The sequence below is a fragment of the Periplaneta americana genome, chromosome 3 (assembly GCF_040183065.1).
Source record: "Periplaneta americana isolate PAMFEO1 chromosome 3, P.americana_PAMFEO1_priV1, whole genome shotgun sequence".
NCBI classification, from domain to species: domain Eukaryota; kingdom Metazoa; phylum Arthropoda; class Insecta; order Blattodea; family Blattidae; genus Periplaneta; species Periplaneta americana.
Window position 1 is genome coordinate 169795472 of NC_091119.1, and position 24175 is coordinate 169819646.

The 24175-nt window shown below is 35.5% G+C and overlaps 1 protein-coding gene across 1 annotated transcript in view; it reads left to right on the top strand.

Annotated features, from left to right (window-relative positions):
* LOC138696836 (uncharacterized) overlaps positions 1-24175 on the top strand; it is a 670411-nt gene that overhangs the window by 395358 nt on the left and 250878 nt on the right. The window contains exon 3 of the mRNA XM_069822281.1: positions 12199-12353. Within this exon, the coding sequence (XP_069678382.1) occupies positions 12199-12353 (155 nt within the window). The remainder of the gene's footprint in view (positions 1-12198; positions 12354-24175) is intronic.

Below are 24175 nucleotides of genomic sequence, written 5' to 3' on the forward strand. Positions count from 1 at the left end.
TCACCTGACATAATTAGGAACATTAAATCCAGACTTGTGAGATGGGCAGGGCATGTAGCACGTATGAGCGAATCCAGAAATGCATGTAGAGTGTTAGTTGTGAGACCGGAGGGAAAAAGACCTTTGGGGAGGCCGAGACGTAGATGGGAGGATAATATTAAAATGGCTTTGAGGGAGGTGGGATATGATGATAGAGACTGGATTAATCTTGCACAGGATAGGGACCGATGGCGGGCTTATGTGAGGGCGGCAATGAACGTTCGGGTTCCTTAAAGCCATTTGTAAGTAAGTAAATAATAATAATAATAATAATAATAATAATAATAATAATAATAATAATAATAATAATAATAATAATAATAATAGGGGAAGTGTTACAAATATGGAATACCGATTTGTTTTATTTTCATTTTGGAACCTACATATTTTGAATATTGAATGAAAAGTATTGTCTTGTTTATTGCTGAATGTCCCTGTGAATGGTACATCGGACTTAGAAGTTCGTAATATGTCGTAAAATGTTTGAAAAAAATCCTCAAAATCTAACTTATTTCCTTCATAAAAATTGGAGGTACAAATAAGGAATACTATTAACAAGTTACGAGATTAAGAACATTGCAAGACCTCTGCTAAGAAAAGCATAGCACAAGCTTTCAGCATCTTTATTAGAAGGTGTTTTCCCAACCGTAATACTGAATCGTCTCTTACGTCTTTTCTCGAACTTGTTTTATGGCTTCTTGCATTGCCTTTTCATTCAACTGTTTTCTGAGTTTGTTGGAAGGTGAGATTTTCCCTCCTATTACAGGTACCAATACTAGTAATGAAACAGAAAACCAGGGTATAAAGATGGAATACTAATAATACTAGTATTTCATATATTTGTAAACACTGATATTGTAAGTCATAACCTCATAACATATCATAAATTGAAAACGAAATCAATTAAACATACATTCCTATAAACGTAGATTATTTCTCTTAAAGAAAATATATCATTAATATTTTTTTAAAATTGAAGAATAACAATGTAGTTTATATTCAAGAAAAGAACTTACCGCCAAAATTTTAACTTTTTTCAAAAAGCAATAATGATAAACATTTCAACAATTCAACTTCTAACTGAAAACTAACACATTCCGACGAAGGAGAGTATCAGTGCGTAGTAATTTGGAATAGACACGTCTCAGGTCATATCTCACACAATTTCATATTTGTTACACTTCTTCTTCTTATAATAATAATAATAATAATAATAATAATAATAATAATAATAATAATAATAATAATAATAATAATAATAATAATAATAATAATAATTCATGTTGAATCTTTCGTACACTACTTTTAACACTTGAATATAAATAATTGATTAAATGGCGCTCTTACTCGTGTTAATTATGTAATTGTGACATGGAAATCCTACACATACGACCCAAAAACCAAAACCTCAACACACTAGAACAATATGAAGTATACAGACACGCTAAAACACACCCTGATCAAATTCTCAACACATAGATCAATTTCAGAACACACACTATTTGACACCACATTTCAACACTTTTCAACAATCGAACGCACCCACACAACAGGCAGCGAAGTTCGAGATGACGCTGAGATCTAGTAGGCTCTGAGGATGGTGTGAAGAAGCACCGAAACAGCTGTAAGCCGCACATGCTTACACAATTAACACGAGTAAGATCGCCATTTAATCAATTAATAATAATAATAATAATAATAATAATAATAATAATAATAATAACGGTGGTGGTGGTGGTGGTGGTGGTGGTGGTGGTGGTGGTGGTGGTGGTGGTGGTGGTGGTGGTGGTGGTGGTGGTGGTAGTAGTAGTAGTAGTAGTAGTAAATTGCCAATTTCGTTAGGACTTTCAATGTGAAATGTGACTTTTAGAAATATATTGCAGTACAGTCGGTACGAAATCTGTTTCGCCTGGATAGAGGATAGAATAGAAAGTCATGAGGTCCAAATAACCTGTGCTTACCTTGTCCTTGTTAGGGCTGACATGCGACTTGTTCATTTCTTCATCTTACGAACCTGTCTCCATTCGTCTTTTCTGTCTGTGTTATTCCCCTCTTAACATCTGTTACGCCGTCATTTTGTTTCTGTCACGTGTCCCCTACGAGGCATCTCTTTATCACTCTCCCGTCTCTCTACCTGCCTGCTACTCCCGGATCGATGCAGCCCGCTTCACACACCAGATGGATTTTCCTCTTCCCGAGTATGAATCTCTGCTGATCCCCGAGTCCTGGCTGACCGGCCGGTTGTCAGACGTAACGTCCCTGTCCCTGTCCCTTCTCTTTCTCTCCTTTTATTACCAGTATATCCCGCTATTGCTTTCAAGAGATGCCCTTGCTTGAAATGAATTTTGATATAGCCCACGTATCTCAATTGTCATTTTCTCCTTGGAAAGTAGGCTAAGTTCTGTAATGTAATATTGTTCTTAGTCTCTTCATCTAATGGGACTGATTCTCTAGCACGACCACAGTTTTATATGATATTCTTATTGAATTTGGTATTCCCAAGAAACTAGTTCGATTAATTAAAATGTATCTCATTGAAACGTACAACAGAGTCCGTATAGGTCAGTTTCTGTCGGATGCGTTTCCAATTCACTGTGGGCTGAAGCAAGGAGATGCACTATCACCTTTACTTTTTAACTTTACTCTAGAATATGCCATTAGGAAAGTTCAGGATAACAGGCAGGGTTTGGAATTGTCTATGCGGATGACGTGAATATGTTAGGAGAAAATCCACAAACAATTAGGGAAAACACGGGAATTTTACTGGAAGCAAGTAAAGAGATAGGTTTGGAAATAAATCCCGAAAAAACTAAATATATGATATGTCTCGTGACGAGAATATTGTACTAAATGGAAATATAAAAATTGGAAATTTATCTTTTGAAGAGGTGGAGAAGTTCAAATATCTTGGAGCAACAGTAACAAATATAAATGATACTCGGGAGGAAATTAACACAGAATAAATATGGGAAATGTCTGTTATTATTCGTTTGAGCAGCGTTTATTATCCAGTCTTCTGTCAGAAAATCTGAAAGTTAGAATTTATAAAACACTGTTATATTACCGGTTGTTCTTAATGGTTGTGAAACTTGGACTCCCACTTTGAGAGAGGAACATAGGTCAAGAGTGTTTGAGAATAAGGTGCTTAGGAAAATATTTGGGGCTAAGAGGGATGAAGTTACAGGAGAATGGAGAAAGTTAGAACTGCACGCATTGTATTCTTCATCTGACATAATTAGGAACATTAAATCCAGACGTTTGAGATGGGCAGGGCATGTAGCACCTATGGGAGAATCTAGAAATGCATATAGAGTGTTAGTTGGGAGGCCGGAGGGGAAAATACCTTTAGGGAGGCCGAGACGTAGATGGGAAGATAATATTAAAATGGATCTGAGGGAGGTGGAATATGATGATAAAGAATGGATTAATCTTGCTCAGGATAGGGACCAATGGCGGGCTTATGTGAGGGCGGCAATGAACCTGCGGGTTCCTTAAAAGCAAGCCAGTAAGTAAGTAAGTAAGTAAGTAAGTAAGTAAGTAAGTAAGTAAGTAAGTAAGTCTCTTCATCTATCTAGAGATTTTCTTGAGTCTAGCCTCAAACATATAATTTCTATTCCTCGTAAACAGTACTGAGGGACACAGACTAAAGCATTTGTAAAAATAATATATTCCAATCATATATTTACTGTAAACACATTTTCATTTCATTTACTGTAAAATTTACGTACCTAGGTAACTATGTCTTATTTCGTACTGGCAGAACGCGATCAAATCCCAGACGAAGAGTGAATTTTTCATCGCTTCATAATTTTCAAAAGGTCTCCGAAGTCACTGCGTCTTCTTTGACGGCTATTGTAAGTCGTGTGTTTGGTTAGCATTGTAGCTTTTAAGTGTGTGTTTGTTTTGACTTTCGTGAAAAGGTCAAATAGTTGCTGAGGTCTTCTGTAAAATTACTACTTCAACTGCTGCTGCTGTCATTGTTATTTCTACTATTAGCCCGAATACTATTATTACTACTACTGCTATTAATATTGCTAATGTTATTGCTACTTTTTCTGCCATTACTATTGTTACTGCTGTTAATTTTGATGTTACTGCTGTAAATAATATTGCTATTATTGCTGATATTAGTATTGCTATTATTGTTGTCATTAATATTGCTACTATTGTTGCTTTTAATATTGTAATATTCATACCATTGTTCATATTAGTTTTGGTATTATTGCTGCTTTTAGTATTGCTAATATTGCACATATTAATATTCATATTGTTACGGCTATTCCTACTGCTATTGTTGCTACGATTACTATTTCTACTCTACCTGCTATTATTGCTATTGTTTTTGATATTATTATTGCTATTGTTTCTTCTGTTACTGCTACTATTGCTGTGATTGCTATTACTGTTTCCATTAATATTGCTATTATTATTGATGTCGGTATTATTTATTGGTTTGTCTATGTTAGGGCAAAGCTCAAATTACAATATACTTATGCCTTAAAATAAAAATAAAACGTAAAGAAAGAGATAAATACAGACATAAACACAAATGAAAGATAGATAATTAACAAAAATAACAATATAGATAGGCCTAGATATAAATATAAACGCTAGATTTAAAATAATATATAAATGGAAATTATACAGTAAGGAACTCTGTAGATAGCAATGTTCTTTTAAACAACTATCTTCAGTATTTTAATGGGAAAAAGTTTATATTTAATATAAGTAATGCTGAAAACTTTATTCCATATTTGACACAATTCATTGTATTTAGAACAGATTATTAACAGTGATGAATTTTTATGTGATGAGGTGTTTTGTTTTTTTTTTATATTCTAAGAGTTGACGAGTTCTTAAATTTGATGTTCTAGCGTTAAGCTGGTCTTGTGACAATATTTCGCTAATCCAGTAGAATGTTGAATATTTTATGCAATAAAAATTTGCTAAGCAAGTAATTTGTGACTGGCAAGAGACATTAAATCCTGTAAATAGACTGTTGTAAAAGAGTTTGCTATGGATATCCGAATAATTATAATTTTAAAATGAAGGTTTGTTACTACTGTTACTATTTCCGTTATTCCGCTATTAGTGTTGTTGTTATTGCTACTATTACTATTGCTGCTATTGCTACTATTGCTATTTCTGTTATATCTGCTGTTACTATTCCTGTTATTTCTGCTATTGCTATTGCTATTCTGTTTTTTATTACCATTGTTACTACTGCTACTGTTGCTATTGCTATTACTGTTACTATTTCTGTTATTAGTATAGCCGTTATTGCAGCTATTAGTATTGATGTTATTGCTGTTATTATGCTATTACTATTACTTTTAGTCTGACTATTACCATTGCTACTATTGCTGCTGTTACTATTGCTATTGTTGCTGCTGTTATTATTGCTATTGTTTCTGCTGTTACTATTGCTATTGTTGCTGTTATTGCTATTTTTCTGCTGTTACTCTTGCTATTGTTGCTGCTGTTACTATTTACGTTATTTCTGCTATTAGCAGTGCTGTTATTATTGCTATTGTTGGTACTGTTACTATTGCTATTGTTTCTTTTGTTTCTGTTTTTGTTATTTCTGCTATTGGTATTGCTATTCTTGCTGCCATTACAATTTCTGTTGTTTCTGCTATTACTATTGTTACTGTTTCTGCTATTACTACTTCTATTGTGTTGTACACACAAGAAAATAAAATCTTAAAGTACACAACTGAATATAAAATACAGTGACACAGATGTTTGACAATTACATAGTTGAGTATATTTTAGTGTCGTTATTAAATATTTTCAACTAATATTTATAGTAATGAATGTTAGTTTGTATTATAAAGTCAGGGGGGAGTGACAAAGTGCAGATTGTCCCATTGTATGTGTTGTAGAGTACCAACTAGCGATGGAAAAAACATTTATCTTCTGCTCTCAGTAGCTTCTAATGTGCCAGTTAGTATAAACAGCAATAAAATGAAATATAAACGCTTAGTATAGACTTTCTAAATATAGATTATCAGTAAACATTTTCAATAATGAATTTCATGTTGAAGATATACCGATAAGCTGTCACAATTTGACTATAATTATATGTATATTTACCGCCTTTGCTTATCATACAAAATGAATAAATTAATTAGTCATATTTTTCTCATTAACGTTTTCGGTACGTAACTTGTACCATCTTCAGATGTTTGTATATGACTTTAATTGTAAACCAAGCCTGTGGATGCATGTATCTGGACTGAAATGGTCAGTGTTTTTGTGTATGCTGTGCGGTGTCGGTGAAGCCACGGACCTGACAATCTTCATCCTGTTATAATATTACATAAGCCATCAATCTAATAGAAGTGTCTCAACATCACTTTTAGAAACATAGTCATGTCACGACCTTGCGTCCAACTCAACGCTAAACAAGATCACCACAAGTGCCTCATCTAACTTCAAACCAGCAAACACCACACAATAAGTGATCACATACTTCACATAGTCAAAGTGATGTAAAAACTAATTGCTTTTAAATATTTTAAATAGTTTTAAACAGTGTTTTTTAAACAGTGTCTTACATAGTGTTTTTAAACAACGACAGAAACATTGCAATCCAAGTTTGATAAAGTGTGGTACCAAATAGCATTTAAGAGTTAAGGTGATCATTTGTGTAATCATGACAACACTTCACCGACACCGCACAGCATACACAAAAACACTGACCATTTCAGTCCAGATACATGCATCCACAGGCTTGGTTTACAATTAAAATCATATACAAACATCTGAAGATGGTACAAGTTACGTACCGAAAACGTTAATGAGAAAAATATGACTAATTAATTTATTCATTTTGTATGATAAGCAAAGGCGGTAAATATACATATAATTATAGTCAAATTTTCAATAATATTTTTCACTAGTTCGAAAGTCAATTATTAGTCGAACATTAGTAAGATGGATAGTAGCTTCTTCCCCTTCACTGATGGTTGAGAGTGTGAGTAGAGGGGAAGGCCTATCCACCAAACTGAAATGGGGAGTAGTGGCCGCGAGTAACGTCGACTACCGACATTGCTCTAACGTGCGTATTATCCAGTTGTTCCGAAGGCAATAATGCAGCTAAATCAATCCAGACTTCATCGCCGAATGTTACCCAGCATTTGCTCTTAATGGATTAAGTGAAAACCCCGGAAAAAATCTTAACCAGATAGTTTGTCCTAACCAGGATTTGAACCCAGACCCGCTCATTTTATGGTCAGACATGTTAACTGTTATTTCACAGCGGTGGAGAGAACTTAACCAATCAGAATTTTTCATTGATAGTGTGACTGGAATCTACACCGGAGTGTTTCTAGTCATTACGTTTAGTCTACTATTATGGTAAGTTTAATGTATACAGCTTGTCTTATACAACGGGAATATGACATTTAAATGTTTTCTTCTCTATAAACAAAACAAATCTAGACAAAGAACCGACCCCATTGTGAAATCAGCACACACACACACACACACACATACACACACACTTGAGCGCAGACTGAAAACATCTGTTTGTATGAGAGCGGAAGAAAAGCTCCACCACGCAACTAACTTGTTGCTCTTGAGAAATGGATGATACCCCTGGGATTGCGTCCCTTTTACTTGGCATCCGAAACTCGGGACATACAGGCGAACTAGATAATCTATCAAAAACAACTTGTATATGTATAATAAAACAAAACATTAACGGTTCTTACAAGGATGAGTTTATGTTATCTGAAATTGTTTTCATAAAAGAGCAGACTTGCTTTGAAATACGTACACAGTTGCATGGAATTGTGCTTTTTAGACCGTGGATTATAATGGAAAATTACAACTCCGCGTCGCAAAAAAGGGCAGATGAATTATCTTGGAGACTGCATGTTTTGGGGTTTTACGTAGGGGTTATAAAACACAAGAAAAACGAGAAGTAGTAATGAAGTTTGTTCTCTACTAATTTGAATTAGTTTTCATAGCATCAAAATGAGTATATGATACCATCTCTTTATGACTTTATAATTGTGTAACGAGGGAAAAATATATACGCAGCTCTCTGTAACTGTATCCTAATGAGGGCCGGGGGCTTTCCAAGAACGTGTTCGTTCTTCTCATGGATATATCGAGAGATATAGATTTTTTAATATGTTGAGAACTTTACTCTCGTATTATGTCTATAATAACCCTTTAGTATTAGAAACATTACATTAGTTATATAAGATTATAGCATATTGTGTAAGGCAGACGTATAATCTGGCTATATGTATGGTGGAAATGGGATAATCCTACAGCTTGAAGGGGACGATAAGGTACATTTAAGTGAGTGTAAAACACCATGCAATACGAAAACTTATTGCTAAAAGTCTTCCTTCCTTCTACGAGGTTCACTAACAAGGGAAGGGTTTCGGCTCGAACAGGAATTTTTGGTTAAATATTTGTACAGAGACTTACCTCACAATGGTGATGAAGACCGTAAAAGCATTCATTTGTGTAACTCTCCGTTTGGTTGGTATTGGTCAATACACTTCTTTAAAAATGTACATGAGGATTCTCCATAAAATGCATGATACAGCATGTAGTAGATTAATAAGCACAACACGCAAAAGCAATACTTAAATAATCTTCTGAATCACACTCCAGTGCTGAAAAATCAAATGCCACCTGAATTACATTTTTGAAGTCCAAGACTTGTTCAGGATTCACGTAATCAGTTGACTGCCAGAAATATTGAAGCATAGGGCGGTACACTGGAGCAGACAATTTGATATGAGTAACAAAGTGCATTTTCATTATAAACACTCGATTTCCCAAGTTAAGTTCTGGATTCTCAGCAAGAGTCCTTATGCAATCTGTTATCCTCCGAGCATAATATTGTCTAAGGAGATAGATATCCAGAGGCTGGATATATTTAGTTTCTTTTAGGTGGAATGATCATACATTCCATGTCCTAGCCTTGGAATGATTCATTTATTAAGGTCGTGTCCTTGTGCGCATTCATTGACTCACACAACAGTGTACATTTTTGATTAGCTGCAATATTTTCGGACAGAACGTTGGAGAAAAATGTTTTAAATGGGCTTTAGACATTTTACCAGTCGCACTAGCTTCTAGGCTAGGCTAGGCTAGGCTTACGGGTAAGGTGTCCCATCCCCTTAACTTGTGCAGTGCTCTCCCCACCCCTCAACTTGTACAGTGCTCTAACAGACAAACCAAACATTACACAAACGAATGCTTTTGTGAGCTTTACAGAGATGTAAAGATGGGCCTGTATACAAATTTTGGATACGAAATTCCTGTTCGAGCCGAAACCCTTCCCTTGTAAGAAGTCCACTCCTTGTAAAAGATGGAAGTTCTCGGCGATTTGACATCATTGCCATTGATAGAAGAAATGGCAGAGCAATTATCATCGATCCCACCGTGCGATTTGAAACTGCAGTTGAACAACCTGTAGCAGTACATGAAGAAAAGAAGACCATCTATGACCCTACAATTCAATACTTTAGAGATTGTTATCATATATAAGGACAGATTGAAGTATTTGGCCTATTGTTCGGAGCAAGGTGAACAATTCCAAAATTCTCAGTTGAATGTTTTAAGTCTTTTCGAATTCCTTTAAATATTTTGAAAATGATTACTATAGACATAATGAAATATTCTGTTCAGATTGTACGTAATCACCTGTACACCTAAATTTCCTTATATTCTATTTGATTACTAATAATTATTGAGTAAAAGTACTTTCCCAAGGGTAGCTTCCATTTGAAAACAAACATCGTAAATAGTGATAACGCAAATGTTTATTTTATATTATTTGTTTAGTATGCTGTGTCTCTTGGGAACCCTTACTGAAGGGCAGCTACCCTTGTGGGATTTATATATACGTTTTGTGATGAAATTCACGATTAATTAGAAAATTAAGTTGGAAGTTTCAGCAGTCTGGAAACATAGCCGCTAACACACTGCTCTTTCTTTTCGTAATACAGATGTAAGAGGTCAACGAACTCAGGTCTGTCTCCCTATTTTCCACCTCCGTCTCAGACTGCAACTTTGAAATCTGGTTGGTTTGTTCAGTGGCTTCAAAATTAATGTTTATAAATTAAATTTACACGAAAATCGTCCACGCTATTGAATTATGCCGGAGAGATAAATGATTATTTATTGGATTCTCTATCGATATGGACAAAAATCACGATTCTATTCGCAGTAGTTACCGAATAAAAGGTTGTTAAACATTTCAGAAAAAAAACCTTTTTTTTCTGAGAAATCTATGAATTTTCCACCAATACGGTATTACACTTTTTGATTACGTACAACATGAGCTATTCGCTCTGAAAATCAGCCGGGATATTTCACTTCCACCCTGTATAGAAAAGAGAAGGAATAAAGAAAGAAGAAGATGAAGAAAAGATGGGGAAATGGAATAGGAAATGAATGCAAAAAGGAGAAGAAAATGAGGAGGAAGAGAATGGAAAGAGTAAGAGGAAAAGTTTGTGAAAATTAAAGAGAAAAAAGATGAGGAAAATAGGAAAATAAAAAGAAAATAAGGACGGAAAAATGTAAAAATGATGAAGAAGAAATAAGGAATAAAGAATGAAAACAACCGGGTGAAAAAGAGGGCAAGGACTGTCAGTGTCAATGAGGGAAATAGTTGCAGATAATATTTAAAAGAGAGCTCAGTCGGTTAAGGCGCTTGCCTGCCAGTCTGAAGTTGCGTTCGGGCGCAGGTTCGATCTCCGCTTGGGCTGATTACCTGGTTCGGTTTTTCCGAGGTTTTCCCCAACCGTAGTGTGAATGCCAGGTAATCTATGGCGAATCCTCGGCTTCATCTCGCCAAATATCATCTCGCTATCACCAATCTCATCGACGCTAAATAACCTAGTAGTTGATACAGCGTCGTTAAATAACCAACTAAAATAAAAAATAAATGTTTAAAAAATACGCGAAACGCTTCGTTGTATAGGAATTTGGGGTTGAAAAAAGTAATATGCGAGCTCCAAGCTTGTTGGCCATTTGTCTCACTCCAACTTTTGCCGTTCCACTAAAGGAACTTTAGATAATTTTGAAGGGGAAACCGAAAATGGACAGAACCTAATAGTTACATGACGGGAAGCAGAGAGAGAGAGAGAGAGAGAGAGGCATCAGGACAGGAACACTGAAACATGTTAAAAGTCTGCAAATTGAGTGAGACTATCGCAGTGGGATACTACAAAATACCGCAGTCCACGTTTTTCTCTGTATCTCATCAACTTTTAAAGCTATCAATTTGTAATTTTTAAGACATTAAGAAATCTGTGGTAAACATAATCTGTAATTTTTAATTGTTGTGCAAAGATATTGTAATAATTTTAACTGCTTGTGAAAATACTGGGAGAAAAATGTCAATTTTCTCATAAACTAGTGGAAGGATTTGAATGATTTTTTACACAGTCTACAAACGACATTTTAATTTTGGTAACTGTAATTATTTTCCTTTGTTAGTCTGCGAATGAGAGATGTTTTTTTAATTTAAAAATTAATGTAATTAATGCAATTTTTAAATTAAAAAATTAAAACAATAAAATGGAAAATAAAATGTACGCTGCTGTATTTTATAGCAGATTTATATGATCTTCTTATGTTAACAACGTTTAATACGCATCTGTGGTTCAAGTAGTAGGCCTAATGTTTAACATCCATTGATTCGGGCTTGTTTCCAAGAGAGATGAATTTAACCTTTATCCCTTAAGCACTGGTTTTGTGATGTCCGTCCTAGTGGTTATGTCGCCGAGTCGTCGAAACGGAGGAAGTCGCATGACCTACTTATTTATTTTCTTTAAATTATTTTAATATTACGTAGACTTCCAATTCTGTACAACAAATATTTGCAGAAAAGAGCCTAACAGCCAAGCCACTAGACTCTACAGAGAGATCAGGAGAAACGTGTGGGAAAAACTGGGATGCAACACAATCACTCGGACGGACACTATTTTGGTTTGTTTTTGTGCTATATTGCATAACTAGTGGTGAGTTTGAAACCCACACTGCATACATTCCTAATATCTTCCACTCCACATTTTAACCCATATACACAACTACCGTACACCGTCAAGTCTGCACCTTATTCTTTGTCGTATGACTTCTTGATTCATCATTTTGAACACAATTTATTTGTTCTTGTTTCAGAATTGGAACGAGTCCAAAATGGCGGACGTCCTCTCCACGGCAACAGCAGCAGCAATCGGGCCAGTAATGAAGACAGAAGATTCGCGGACATTATCAAGGAGAAGCCTATAAAAGTAACGATTCGCGTGCTGGTTCCAGTTAAAGAACACCCTAAGGTAAGTGAATTGCTCTTTCAAATTAGTGTAATTCTGAAAATATTGAGATTAGGACAAATGTTTATATGACATTGTTTGCTCAGAATGTCTTCGGAAATAAACTCCGTAAGGGATGGTTAATCTTCGTGAATCACCCTGTATAAGATACATAAGATACACAAAAGTATCTAGACGCACCTTCCACTTCTGTCCACAGCATTGAACATATACTGGGTGTTCATTTCAAAGTGTGTCATGACGTCACTGTTGTGAGTCAGCGATTTCAAGCAAGTTCCAGCTTTTATGTCAGAGAATTTGCCTATTAATCAAGGCGTTCAATCTGAACTTGAGAACGTGTACGGTATAACTTGAACTTCGTAGCAACAGATGGCGGTCTGTAAAGTGTGTGCTACCATAACCTCTTTCGAACTGTGTTTTGGGCGGGCAAGTCGTACGCAGGGTATTTGTTATCATCGGTTGCGTACGGCAACATTCCACAATACAAATCAAATGCTCCGTGTCCATGTTGACCGTCGAAGTTAATGTCAACAAATAGTAAGTAATCGTCTTAACCCTCTCCACATATCCCGACAGTAAGAAAAAACTTCACCTCAGTACGTGTTTCCAAACAGTTCACATTCCTGCCACTACAGGTGTTACCGTACGTATCGGTAAGTACTCTTCAGAATGAACGTCGTAATTGCTAGGCAACTTCTCTGACACATACGTAATACGCCTCTGTGAAAATGTAAGAAGATTGAGTTCTCTAGGCTCAACGACTAGCCGTCCACACCTGTGGAGTAACGGTCAGCGCGTCTAGCCAGGTGGCCCGGGTTCGATTCCCGGTCGGGGCAAGTTACCTGGTTGAGGTTTTTTTCCGGGGTTTTCCCTCAACCCAATATGAGTAAATGCTGGGTAACTTTCGGTGTTGGACCCCGGACTCATTTCACCGGCATTATCACCTTCATCTCATTCAGACGCTAAATAACCTAAGATGTTGATAAAGCGTCGTAAAATAACCTACTAAAAAAAAAGACTAGCCACATGACGGCATACAGCGAGCCATGACACACTTTGAACTGAACACGCAGTAGTCACTGCTTACCTAACTTGTGTTAAATGTACCCAAATTCAGGGTTTTAGTAATACATTGTAATGAATAGAAAACTGCGTTTATTTGTAAAAAACATATTTTTGTTTTCAACAAATGAGCTCTTAACGTTTGGCAAATCAAGTTACTGTAGAAATGTTTCAAGGATCTAGCTGTGTATGTTTCTGTCGACACTGGTTCTGTGATTATCTTTGTCTGGACGTTCACCTACTGAATATAAACGTGCGACAACATGGGCTCTGAACGCATAAGAGAGTCTCAAAAGTCGGTGCTTTTATTTTTGTGCTTGATTCTGACTCTGACAGTAATGAATATGGAAGATAGCATAAAATATTTATTGTCTTCATTCGCCTTCTTCACAAATCTGACTTTATTAGTTTTACATGGATATGAACTGCACTCGGCGTTAAATAGATACATCTCGTATTACTTCACAGGGAATACCCGATTTTTATTTCGCGACTTAAAAAAAATTCAGAGGTGTTGTATATTTTCTTTGTCCAATAGCACACTCTAATAACTTCAAAATGAAAATTGTTGGATTCTTAAGACCTAAATTTTCCTTTCTTCTTTTCCTTCTGAATTTATTATTTTGTGTTTCATTCCTGATCATTTTTTCCTTTGTGATTTTCCTTTTTTTCTCCCAGTGCCTTTTTTTCTTTCTTTCGTTCGTTCTTTATACCTTTTTTCCATTATATATTTCGTTTTAATCTGATTATTATAGACAATATTACGCAAGAAATTTATCAGATGTTCAATATTACTCCTAAAAATTGTAGTTCAAGGAATAAAGAGGTCGAAATTGTCACTCTTCCTTCCTGACATTGTTCACAAATGAATCGGTCATGTGTAAAACCACATGAGTCACAGAAAATAAGTTTCGAGGAAAATAGAAAAAAACTACCTATAGTTAATGGATTTTCTGTCAGATCTGTGAAATTTTTACAGGAGTACCGTACATTAGTATGTCTGATTACAAAATCATTGTATCTCAATTATCTCATTTCATATCAACTTAAAATATTTTTCAATTTCTTGGACTCACGTTGTTTTAACAAGTACCAATAATAACAACTCAAGTATCCTGACAAAATATGTAGTGTATTGTTTTTTGTAGTGTGAAATACATTATTATACAGTTTTTAATCAATTTATATCGTTATTTTTAGTTTATATTCAAAATGTTTCATATTCACAAATTATATTCAAAATATCATAGCCGACTAAAAAATTTATTCGGGAGTAATTAATTTTCATACCAGTGTGTTACATGTTTAATGGCAATGTATGAGTACAGACATAAGCAAATGCGTCATGGCTGCATTAAGCGTTAAAGCCACACGTGTCCGGGACTGATGTGGTTTGAAAGAATTCAGTATTTTAAGATTTTATAGACTGCTTAGTAATGATCGGACTCATGTTTTTTTGACTGGAGATGATGCGTCTACCCATAGTGCTTCATATAGTACCGGTAACTCATTTTCGTAAAAATGTGGACTCATGTGGTTTTACAAATGACCGATTCAAATGGAATAAATATTATGCGCATATTCTCTGAGGAAGGTATCACGAGAAAAAACCCAACACATTTAAAGACATTGCAAAGACTTTAAACCAATCCACTGTTGTAGAACATGACGCTTACTCTAGCATTAAAGTTGTTCTCTTCTTTCGACATCTAAAAAACAAAATGTATAGGAAACTGTACAGTAGATTGTAGCATATTAAACAATGGTGTAGCAGAGTGTAATGTATTAAACAGTGGTGGAACCAGTCACATGGACGCTTTTTCATTCATATTAATTGCTGATTTTACGCGTTATGTTTGAGTCGTTTGTTTCTATTAAGGGGAGAGGATGGTAATTTTTTAAACTTTTTTCCTATTTGGTGTAAAATATTAATTTTTTGTATGTAGAGAGCTCACGGCTATAGCAACTCAACAAAATATAAATATTTTGAATAAATTATTTGGGAGCCAGATTTGAAAAAAAAATGTACCCAATGCAGGATTTTACTAAATTCGATATATCTAAGCCATTTTTAAAGATAAATTCAAACACAATGTTACAATTTATTTGTAAAAGCACGCTCTACAAACTGTCTATAACAGAATTTTGATATTGGTTCCTACATTTATAAAATAAACAATTAAAATTTAGTAACATTTTTTTTTATTTTCTTTCTTGCAACAGAGAGACTTATTTTTAAAATGAAATCAATTAGGGAAATTCCGTTACAGAGAAAAGTTTCCTAGTAGTCTAGAGAATGTGTATTCTAAATTTCATTCATATATCTTTAATAGTTCAAAAATTATATCGATTTTTGTCTGGCTATGTAGCAAAAAAAATAAAGCTCCAGAAACAGCAATCAAAGGGGGTGTGATTTAATAATCCAGAGCGCAGGAACTTTAAAAATGGCGTCTCAACATCCAATAAGGGCACAGATACCCACACAATGTTATACAATGTATTCCACACACATCACAGAGTATTTTAAAGAGAAACTTTGTTTTGAAAAAAAAAATGAAGTTCCGGAAACAACAAACAAATTGCGGTGTAATTTAAAAATCCAGAGCGCAGGAAGTTTAAAAATGGCGTCTCAACAACCGATAAGGGCACAAATACCCACAAAATATTATACAATGTATTCTACACATATCATAGAGTATTTTAAGGAAAAAAATTGTTTTTTGAAAATTTACTCATTTTTCACCAAAAAATACCATCCTCTTCCCTTAAATAAAAATCACCAATATCTGTAGCTTCAAACAATCCGCTAAGCGGTACAGCTGATACAAAACTTTTACACCCACAGTGATAAAAATTGGACCGATATACTCAAAGATGTCGTGTAGAACATTAGATCAAACCGTTTTTTTCTACCACCAATTTTATCTTGTGAGGACATCTTAAGCAACTAAACTTCTTCAACAGAAACACACCTACTTTATCTTAAAAGTAGGGGAGAGTTGGGTAGTATCGGACATCGGGTAATATCGGACATTGAGTTTCTTTCATCTACCACCAGATGATAGTACCTGAATGACAAGGTTACGTTTCTGTGATGTCACATACAGAAACGTAACCATGTCATTCAGGTACTACAATACGTTGGTAGATGAAAGAAACGCACTGTCCGATATTACCCGATGTCCGATACTACCTAACTCTCCCCTACGTACTTACTACTAAAATAATATACAAAGTGACCCGCCTCATGGGCTAGTGGTCACAGCTTCTAACTATAGTTCATGAGGTCCCAGTCAGAACACAGGAATTTTTCCTTAAAGGGGAATGTTCCTATGTTCGTCCATGGTCTCGAAATTAGGTTAGGCTTAGGTTTAAAACCTCTCCTGGTAATTCACAATGATTCTATCATAATATCATCATCGGGGCAGCGTAACTCCGCCTTCAGGCGCCCCAACCTCAGAAATGGTTTACAAATAAGCCATTGCCAGGAGAGACCAGAAATGTCGAATAACAACCTGGTGGGAGGGGAAGTGAACCGTAAGTATGCCATTAATTTCAAGGGATTGTTCTTGGAGATATTTCAAACAAAAAAAAAAAAGCTTAATAGAATTTTCTTCGTTTTTGCTTACTTATCGAGATAAAAATTATTATGTCTGAAATATGTTATAGCGTGTTTCGGGAAAGAAACTAATTTATTTCACAATATGCTCAGACAATTTAAAAGAGCAGTGTATTATGACGATAAATGATTGAAATAATTTTAGTTTTGCACATTTAAAGGACAAAATTAAAATTATTTCAATCATTTATTATCATAATACACTGCCCTCTTAAACTGGCTGATCATATTGGGAATTAAGTCAATGGCTTTCCCAAAACACGCTATGAAGTATTTCAGATAAAACAATTCTTTTTTGTCTCAAAAAGGAAGCAAAAACGAGCAAAATTATATTAAAACTTTTACTTTGAAATTTCTCGGAGAATAACTCCTTGAAAATTAGTGAAACTACTTACGGTTCACCAAGTACACACACGCTCAAATATCTCCGTTTTACAGAAAAGCTTAAACATGCCTACATTGTTCTCTACACTACACTCACATCGCATGGTTATTGACTGCCAAACACTGGCAGAGAGTACAGAAATGTTTTAAAGTTCCTCCACTGCATCTATCCTGACCACTACAGTCTCTACTGTTTCAGCGGGATTCTTGTAATCGGGAGTCTGCATTGGACCCGATGTCTTACATCTGCGATTAAGTGACAAAATCTATAGCACGTTCTTAACAAAATAGCTATAATTATTGCAAGATGTGTCACCCGTAAAAATGCAACGAATGTGGTTCCAGCATGATGGGGCAGCTGTACATTTTTCGAGTTCTTATGCCCAATTATTTACATCGACGATTTAAGGAGACTCAATTGGACGGAGTTACGCAATAAGAGACCAAGCGCCAAAAACCTGTTTCTAGATATTGGCCATTGAAATACATCTGTTTTTTTATATAAAACATTATATGCAAGAAGTATTATAATAATCATACTATTCCAAAAAAATAGCACAAATAATACCAAAAAAGGCTAACCACTTTTAATAAGAGACCAGCAGTTGAATTAATATTTCAAAGCAAAATAAATGAATTAATTTTATGCAATAAACGCATTTTTGCTTATAAATAGCAGCAAAATTCAGATATCGCATTCTTGATTTTTTCCGAGTTAAATTAGCCTGCCATCAACAGATTTATACAAATATCTATTTTTTTTCAAATTGTCGGTTGGACTATTATTGCGTAACTTCGTCCACTTGACCTCCCCGATCACCAGACTTTACCCCATTAAATTTTTATGTTTGGGTGGCGTGCATGCTCTAGTTTATAAGGCAACTGCTTAAACAGTAGTTTGTCATTGTAGTTGCATCAGCAAGGGAAGTGCGAGACAAACCTGTACTTTTTGTATAGATCACGACATCGTAATACGAGCTTCGTGTACGGTTAGTAGAGCCATTTTTTTAACCTTTTCTGTGGGAGAACGTGATTTGAGAATGTAAATGTTTTGTAATGTGCGCCTCAAAGATAAAGTAGGCATGATATTGTTGTGGCATCATAACACCCGAAAACTAATAGCATAGGCCCTTAGAAAAAGATCCTTCGAGGTTCATGAAGAGGTGCACTGCGTTGCGTCCGAAGGCGGCGGAATTAGGAGAGCGGACATCTGGCTCTAGACAAGACTAATAGTAAAGGCCTTGTACTGGACCCAACTGTTAGATTTGAGATGAGTCAGACTAACTACCTGAGGTAAATAAAAAAAAAGCAAGACATTTATGAGCCTACTATTCCATATTTTCTAGAAAAATATCAGATGGAAGTACATGGTTTAATTATCGGAGCGAGGGTACCATCCCAAAATTAACTGTAAACACTTTCAAAACATTTGGAAGCCATGACATCATTCCTAAAACAATTACAATCAAGCATTAAAGGGTCTATGGCAATTCTGAAAAATAATTTATATGGAATATCGTAATCCCCCCCCCCCGCTTTTCTATTCGTTAGTGAGTGATTGTTATAAATATATGTATAATTTATATTATTTATACAATTAAAGTTCTAAGTTCACATTTAATTTTTCTCATTTATTTACTGTAATCCATTATTATTCTTATAATATGTGCAATATTATTCTGTGTTTTTGGCAACGCAGGATGCCTGGGCAGACGATATCTTGGAAATAAATTATATATAAAATGCCTTCAGAGAAAAATACGGTAGTGGAAGGAATGATTCGTTGTAATGTCCTGTAAAATCTCTTGGAATTTGTCGGTAAAATTATTGTCATTCTGCATAGGTAAACATAGATTTTTTTTTCAAATACAAAATTCAGAAAAATGGTTTAAAAGGTGAAGTCAATTTCATGAGAGACCAAATCGGTCCAGAGGGTGCCGAGATGTTAAGACTCCCACCTTTACAGACAGTCGGTATTTTATGGCAGTAAGGATGTCAGTCCTACATGTCCACCGCCTTTACCCCTAAGGAAATGCCCTTGGTACTCATTTCTGTTAGAGACTGAGTAAACCCGAGGACCATAGTGCGGCTGGAAAGATTAGATAAATTTAAAAATCCATGACCCTATCGGGAATCGAACGTGCGACCTTCCTGCTTGCAGCGTTAAGCCTTAACCGCGACGCTACCGCGTGCCCCGGAACTATTATGTCTCCATTGAATTTACCATTCTCGCTACAGAGTAGCCAGGAACAAGAATGTGTCCGATATCAATCAAATTGAGTTACACGAGAGTACAGCTTAGACTCGGGGCATATATTGCGATGTTTACGCTAAATACTGGACGTGTTAGTAACTCATTAACGTGATGCTACAACAGACAAGGAACAGCGAGCCCTGCACTTGGTTATGAATAACCTACTTTGCATACATAAACATTTTAACAGTACTATGTAATTATTCCTAATGTAGTGAAGAACGTTAATCTATGTCTATAATGGAAAGTTCAGCGGACAAACAGATTCGTAACACTGATGTAAGCTTACGAATTCTGCCTCGTCACTGTCTCCTATTTTACGCAATAAAATTTCTGTATCTATATTTTTTAGTTTGTAATGGAAATTTACATTTCTGAACATTATGTAAAACGAATATATACAGGGTGTTTCCGAGGTGGTGTTACAAACTTTCAGGGATGGTGGCGAAGGTCACATATATCAATTTGAGATAAGGAACCATGGTCCGGAAATGACTGAGTCGAAATTTATAAGCAAAAATAGTTGTGTGGAAATGGAATTGTAATTTGGCATACAGATGGATCCAAATCGGAGGATGATATTAACGTTTGGTGCCGGTGTATACAGCGATATCTTTGCCTTCTATACAGCGTTAGGCACCCATAGGTCAGCTTATGACGGTGAAATTGAAGCTATCAGGGTAGCCTTAGCTCAACTGATATGTCATCAAACTAAATTCAAGAATGTTGTCATCCTGTTAGACTCCAAAGCAGCCATAGAATCTGTAGGTTCCTCAGACCCTGAGTCTTAATCAATCCAAGACTGTCAAAATGCCATACGACTATTACAAGCAAAACACAAAATCGTGGTACTACAGTGGGTCCCCGGGCACTGCAACTTATTTGGCAATGAGCAGGCCGATGCCTTGGCAAAAAAAGGTGCTAAATTTTACAAACATCTCCTAAACCAATACCCTTCCAAGCAATAAAATTATACATCAAAGAAGTTGCCCACAACATCCACTCCCATGAGATTGCAGAAATAACATATGGCAAACAATGGAGAAGGGGCCTTCTATCAATACCTAACGGACCAAGAAGATTGGCAGTCGCGCATTTCCGCCTTGCAACTGGTCATGACTGCTTGGCGCAGCATCTCCACCTTTTCGATATTTATCAACATCCAACCTGTGCCCTTTGTGACCTTCAAGGAGCGATGAATAGGGATCATCTCCAACGCTACCCAGCTGTAAAATCACTGACAGAATGTGCCAGATACTGGGAAGCGAGAAGCCTCATGCCTCTGTTTAGTTCTTAGTTTTTAGTTCTTTAAGGTTTTTGTTTAGTTCCTTCATTAGATTTAATTTTAAGCTGTATTAAGTTAATTGTTTTAATATTGAGGTTGTGTTTAGGTAAAAGATAAGTTATCTATATACCTGTCATTCGAATAAATAAATAAATTTGGCAACACGTGCCCTCCTTCCTTTAAACTTTGGAAAATTCGCGGAAAAATGGTATGGGCCGGATGTCTTCTACGTGGGTACTTGCCCCGATACAATCTGTGAGCTTGTCTATTGTTCCCGTTGGCTCATCCGTATTGGAAAATCAGGTCTGCTTGTTCCGCTCTCGTGTACTCCTCCATTTCACTAGGACTGATCGACTGGACACTGCAACTTTTACACATACGCTGCTGTCTACAGACGTGCATATCAGGACGGACCATGTCCGTTACACATTACACTATCTGCATTGCTTTAGTGTAGTTTCCTGTCCCCACCCCTCAGACAGCGCACTGAATGGAATACTGTAAGTAGACAACGTAAACAACGTCAAATGAATACAGTATGTGTAAAATGTACAGATAAATACACATAAATAAGGTGTACAGAGGAATAAAATTATTTCATTTCCACACAACTATTTTTGCTTGTAACTTTCGACTCGGTCATTTCCGGACCAGGGTTCCTGATTTCAAATTGATACATGTGCCCTTCGCCATCATCCCTGAAAGTTTGTAACACCACCTCGGAAACACCCTGTATATAAGTCACAGAAGTTGATGACAGTGATTCCCGCCATCATACAATAACTCTTACATCTATTGTTTCATATTTCGATTGTACGAAAAATTTAATATTTATTTAACCTGGTAGAGATAAGGCCATCAGGCCTTCTCTTCCCCTCTATCAAGGGATTACAACTACAATATGAAGAACACAATTAAAATTATAATTATAATTGATGTTAAGTTTACAATTACAAATTACAATAAAAATCAAAGTACTTAAAGATTAACTGATTAATAAAGGCTAGACAATTTATTGTAGAAGTTAAGAACAAAGAATTTTTTTACTAAAACACAAATTAAACCTAGAATAATTATATAGTGGTATATATACAGTATATATATACTATATAGATTTAAAAATCCTCAAAGAATATTGTCTGAGAATTTTCTTATTATGTTTGGTACTTACAAATGAAACAGGTGGGTTAGTATCGTAAGACGAACGTTTCCCTACATTACATAAAATTGGTTACATACTTTTATATTTGGTTATAAATTTATGGAAGTTATTCTTGAGCAGGCGAAAGAAAGGACGGCATCTTGCCTCCGTACAGTTAAGGGGATTACACTTAAGAGCAATAAAGTATTGGCTACATATTAATGAACATACAAGCAAATTATTAAGAATGTAGGATTGCTAATACATCTTATCATTACATCAGTTTAATACAGTTTTGCTCATTTTGCTTCCTTTTCGAGAAAAAAATTGTTTCATATGAAATATTTCATAGCGTATTATGCAAATCTAGCTTTCAGGTAAAGCTTCCTGTGAAGCAGACTTGAATAAATTCAAGGGAAAAATAGTTCCAGGGCCGGATATCGATCCCGGGATCTTTGGCTTAGCGGGTGAAGTTTCTGGGTAGCTCAGTCGGTAGAAATTGAGACGTTGTCGACTAAAGATCCTGGGTAGCTCAGTCGGTGGAGCGTTGGTGCGCTAATCCAAAGATCCCGGAATTGATACCTAGCCCCGGAACAATTTTTCCCTTGAATTTATTTATTTCAGAGAGTGTTTTGGGGAAGCCATTGATTTAATTCCCAATCTGCTTAGTAAATTTGAGAGAGTAGTGTATTATGATAATAAATGATTTAAATAATTTCAGTTTGCTCCTTAAAATATGTAGAAATTTTATCCGAACAAACGTAATACTTTAGAATTTATTTTCAAAACGAAAAGTTACATTTGTTCACATCAAATTTCTGCACATTTGAAGGGCACTGAACATCATAGAAGACTGTTCTCTTAAATTGACTGGGCATATTGAGAATTAAATCAATGGCTTTCCCAAAATACGCTATAAAGTGTTTTGTATAAAACTATTTTTATTTTGAAAAGGAAGCAAAATTGGAAAAATTGTATTAAACTTTTTGTTTGAAATATCTCAAAGAATAACCCCCTGAAATTAGTGACATTACTTACGGTTCACTCTATATAAGTGTGATTGAGGCAGAAAGCAACAGCGGACTATTCACAAAAGTTGTTCCTTGACGCGTTTCTTTATTAACAAAGTGTATAAAATCTCAAAATGTTTCGAATAATAGATCTACTTTTATTCGCCTGTTTTCAGTCATTTTTAATAACCCCGAACGGATTGGATGATCTCTCAGTCCTTGTTTACCTGGAGATGAAGGTAGTCCTAAAACCGTCGAAAGGAAGGATGCTATGCATAGACATTTCGCTAGCCCGCGCTACGAGCGTGCTAAACTAGCCCCGGCTATCGACTGATTACTTGTACAGGATTCATATCACATCATATCGCTAACACTGGTTTATGAATACGAAACACGTTAGTTCGCTGATCATCCACCGGATGCCCGCGCTAAGAGTATCTATGAATATGGCCCGAAGTTTTTATTTACTTCACTAGAAATGGACGAGGTAAAAGAAATCCTGTCCCCACTATGTATTGAACATGAATTCTTGTACTAGTCCATAGTCTGTCGCTCTATGGAGAGATCTATATTCACTTTTCCTTGATGTTATTTTAGTAAAATCAAGTGAAATAATAGATTAAAGTCTTCGTCGTCAATATTTTTAATAAATCAAGTATATTAATATTGTCAGTACTTGGAAAAATCTATAAACCAGATAGCCTATATTGGCAGTAATTGTGTTCGAGAGAGTAACAACGTACAAACAAAGAGAAGACATGACGTTGGCATTTGGTAACAAGTCGCCATGTGTTTTTGTCTCTGTCGTAATTTCGAACCCGTCGCTTTCTGACTAATAGCTCAAGTTGACGCCTGTATTTCAATTACTTTATGCGCTGTCTGCTTCATTTGTTTCATCACATTTCTTTTGTCACTAAATTACTTCAATTTGCAAAGGGCACAATTCTCTCGGTGTGTTGTCTGCAAAAAAACTGTAAATCCGTAGGAATACATAAAGGCTGCTCTTTTGTTTTGATTTCTATAGCGACTAAAAGCGTTGAAGAACTGAAAGTCGAAAGATGTCTAAGAAA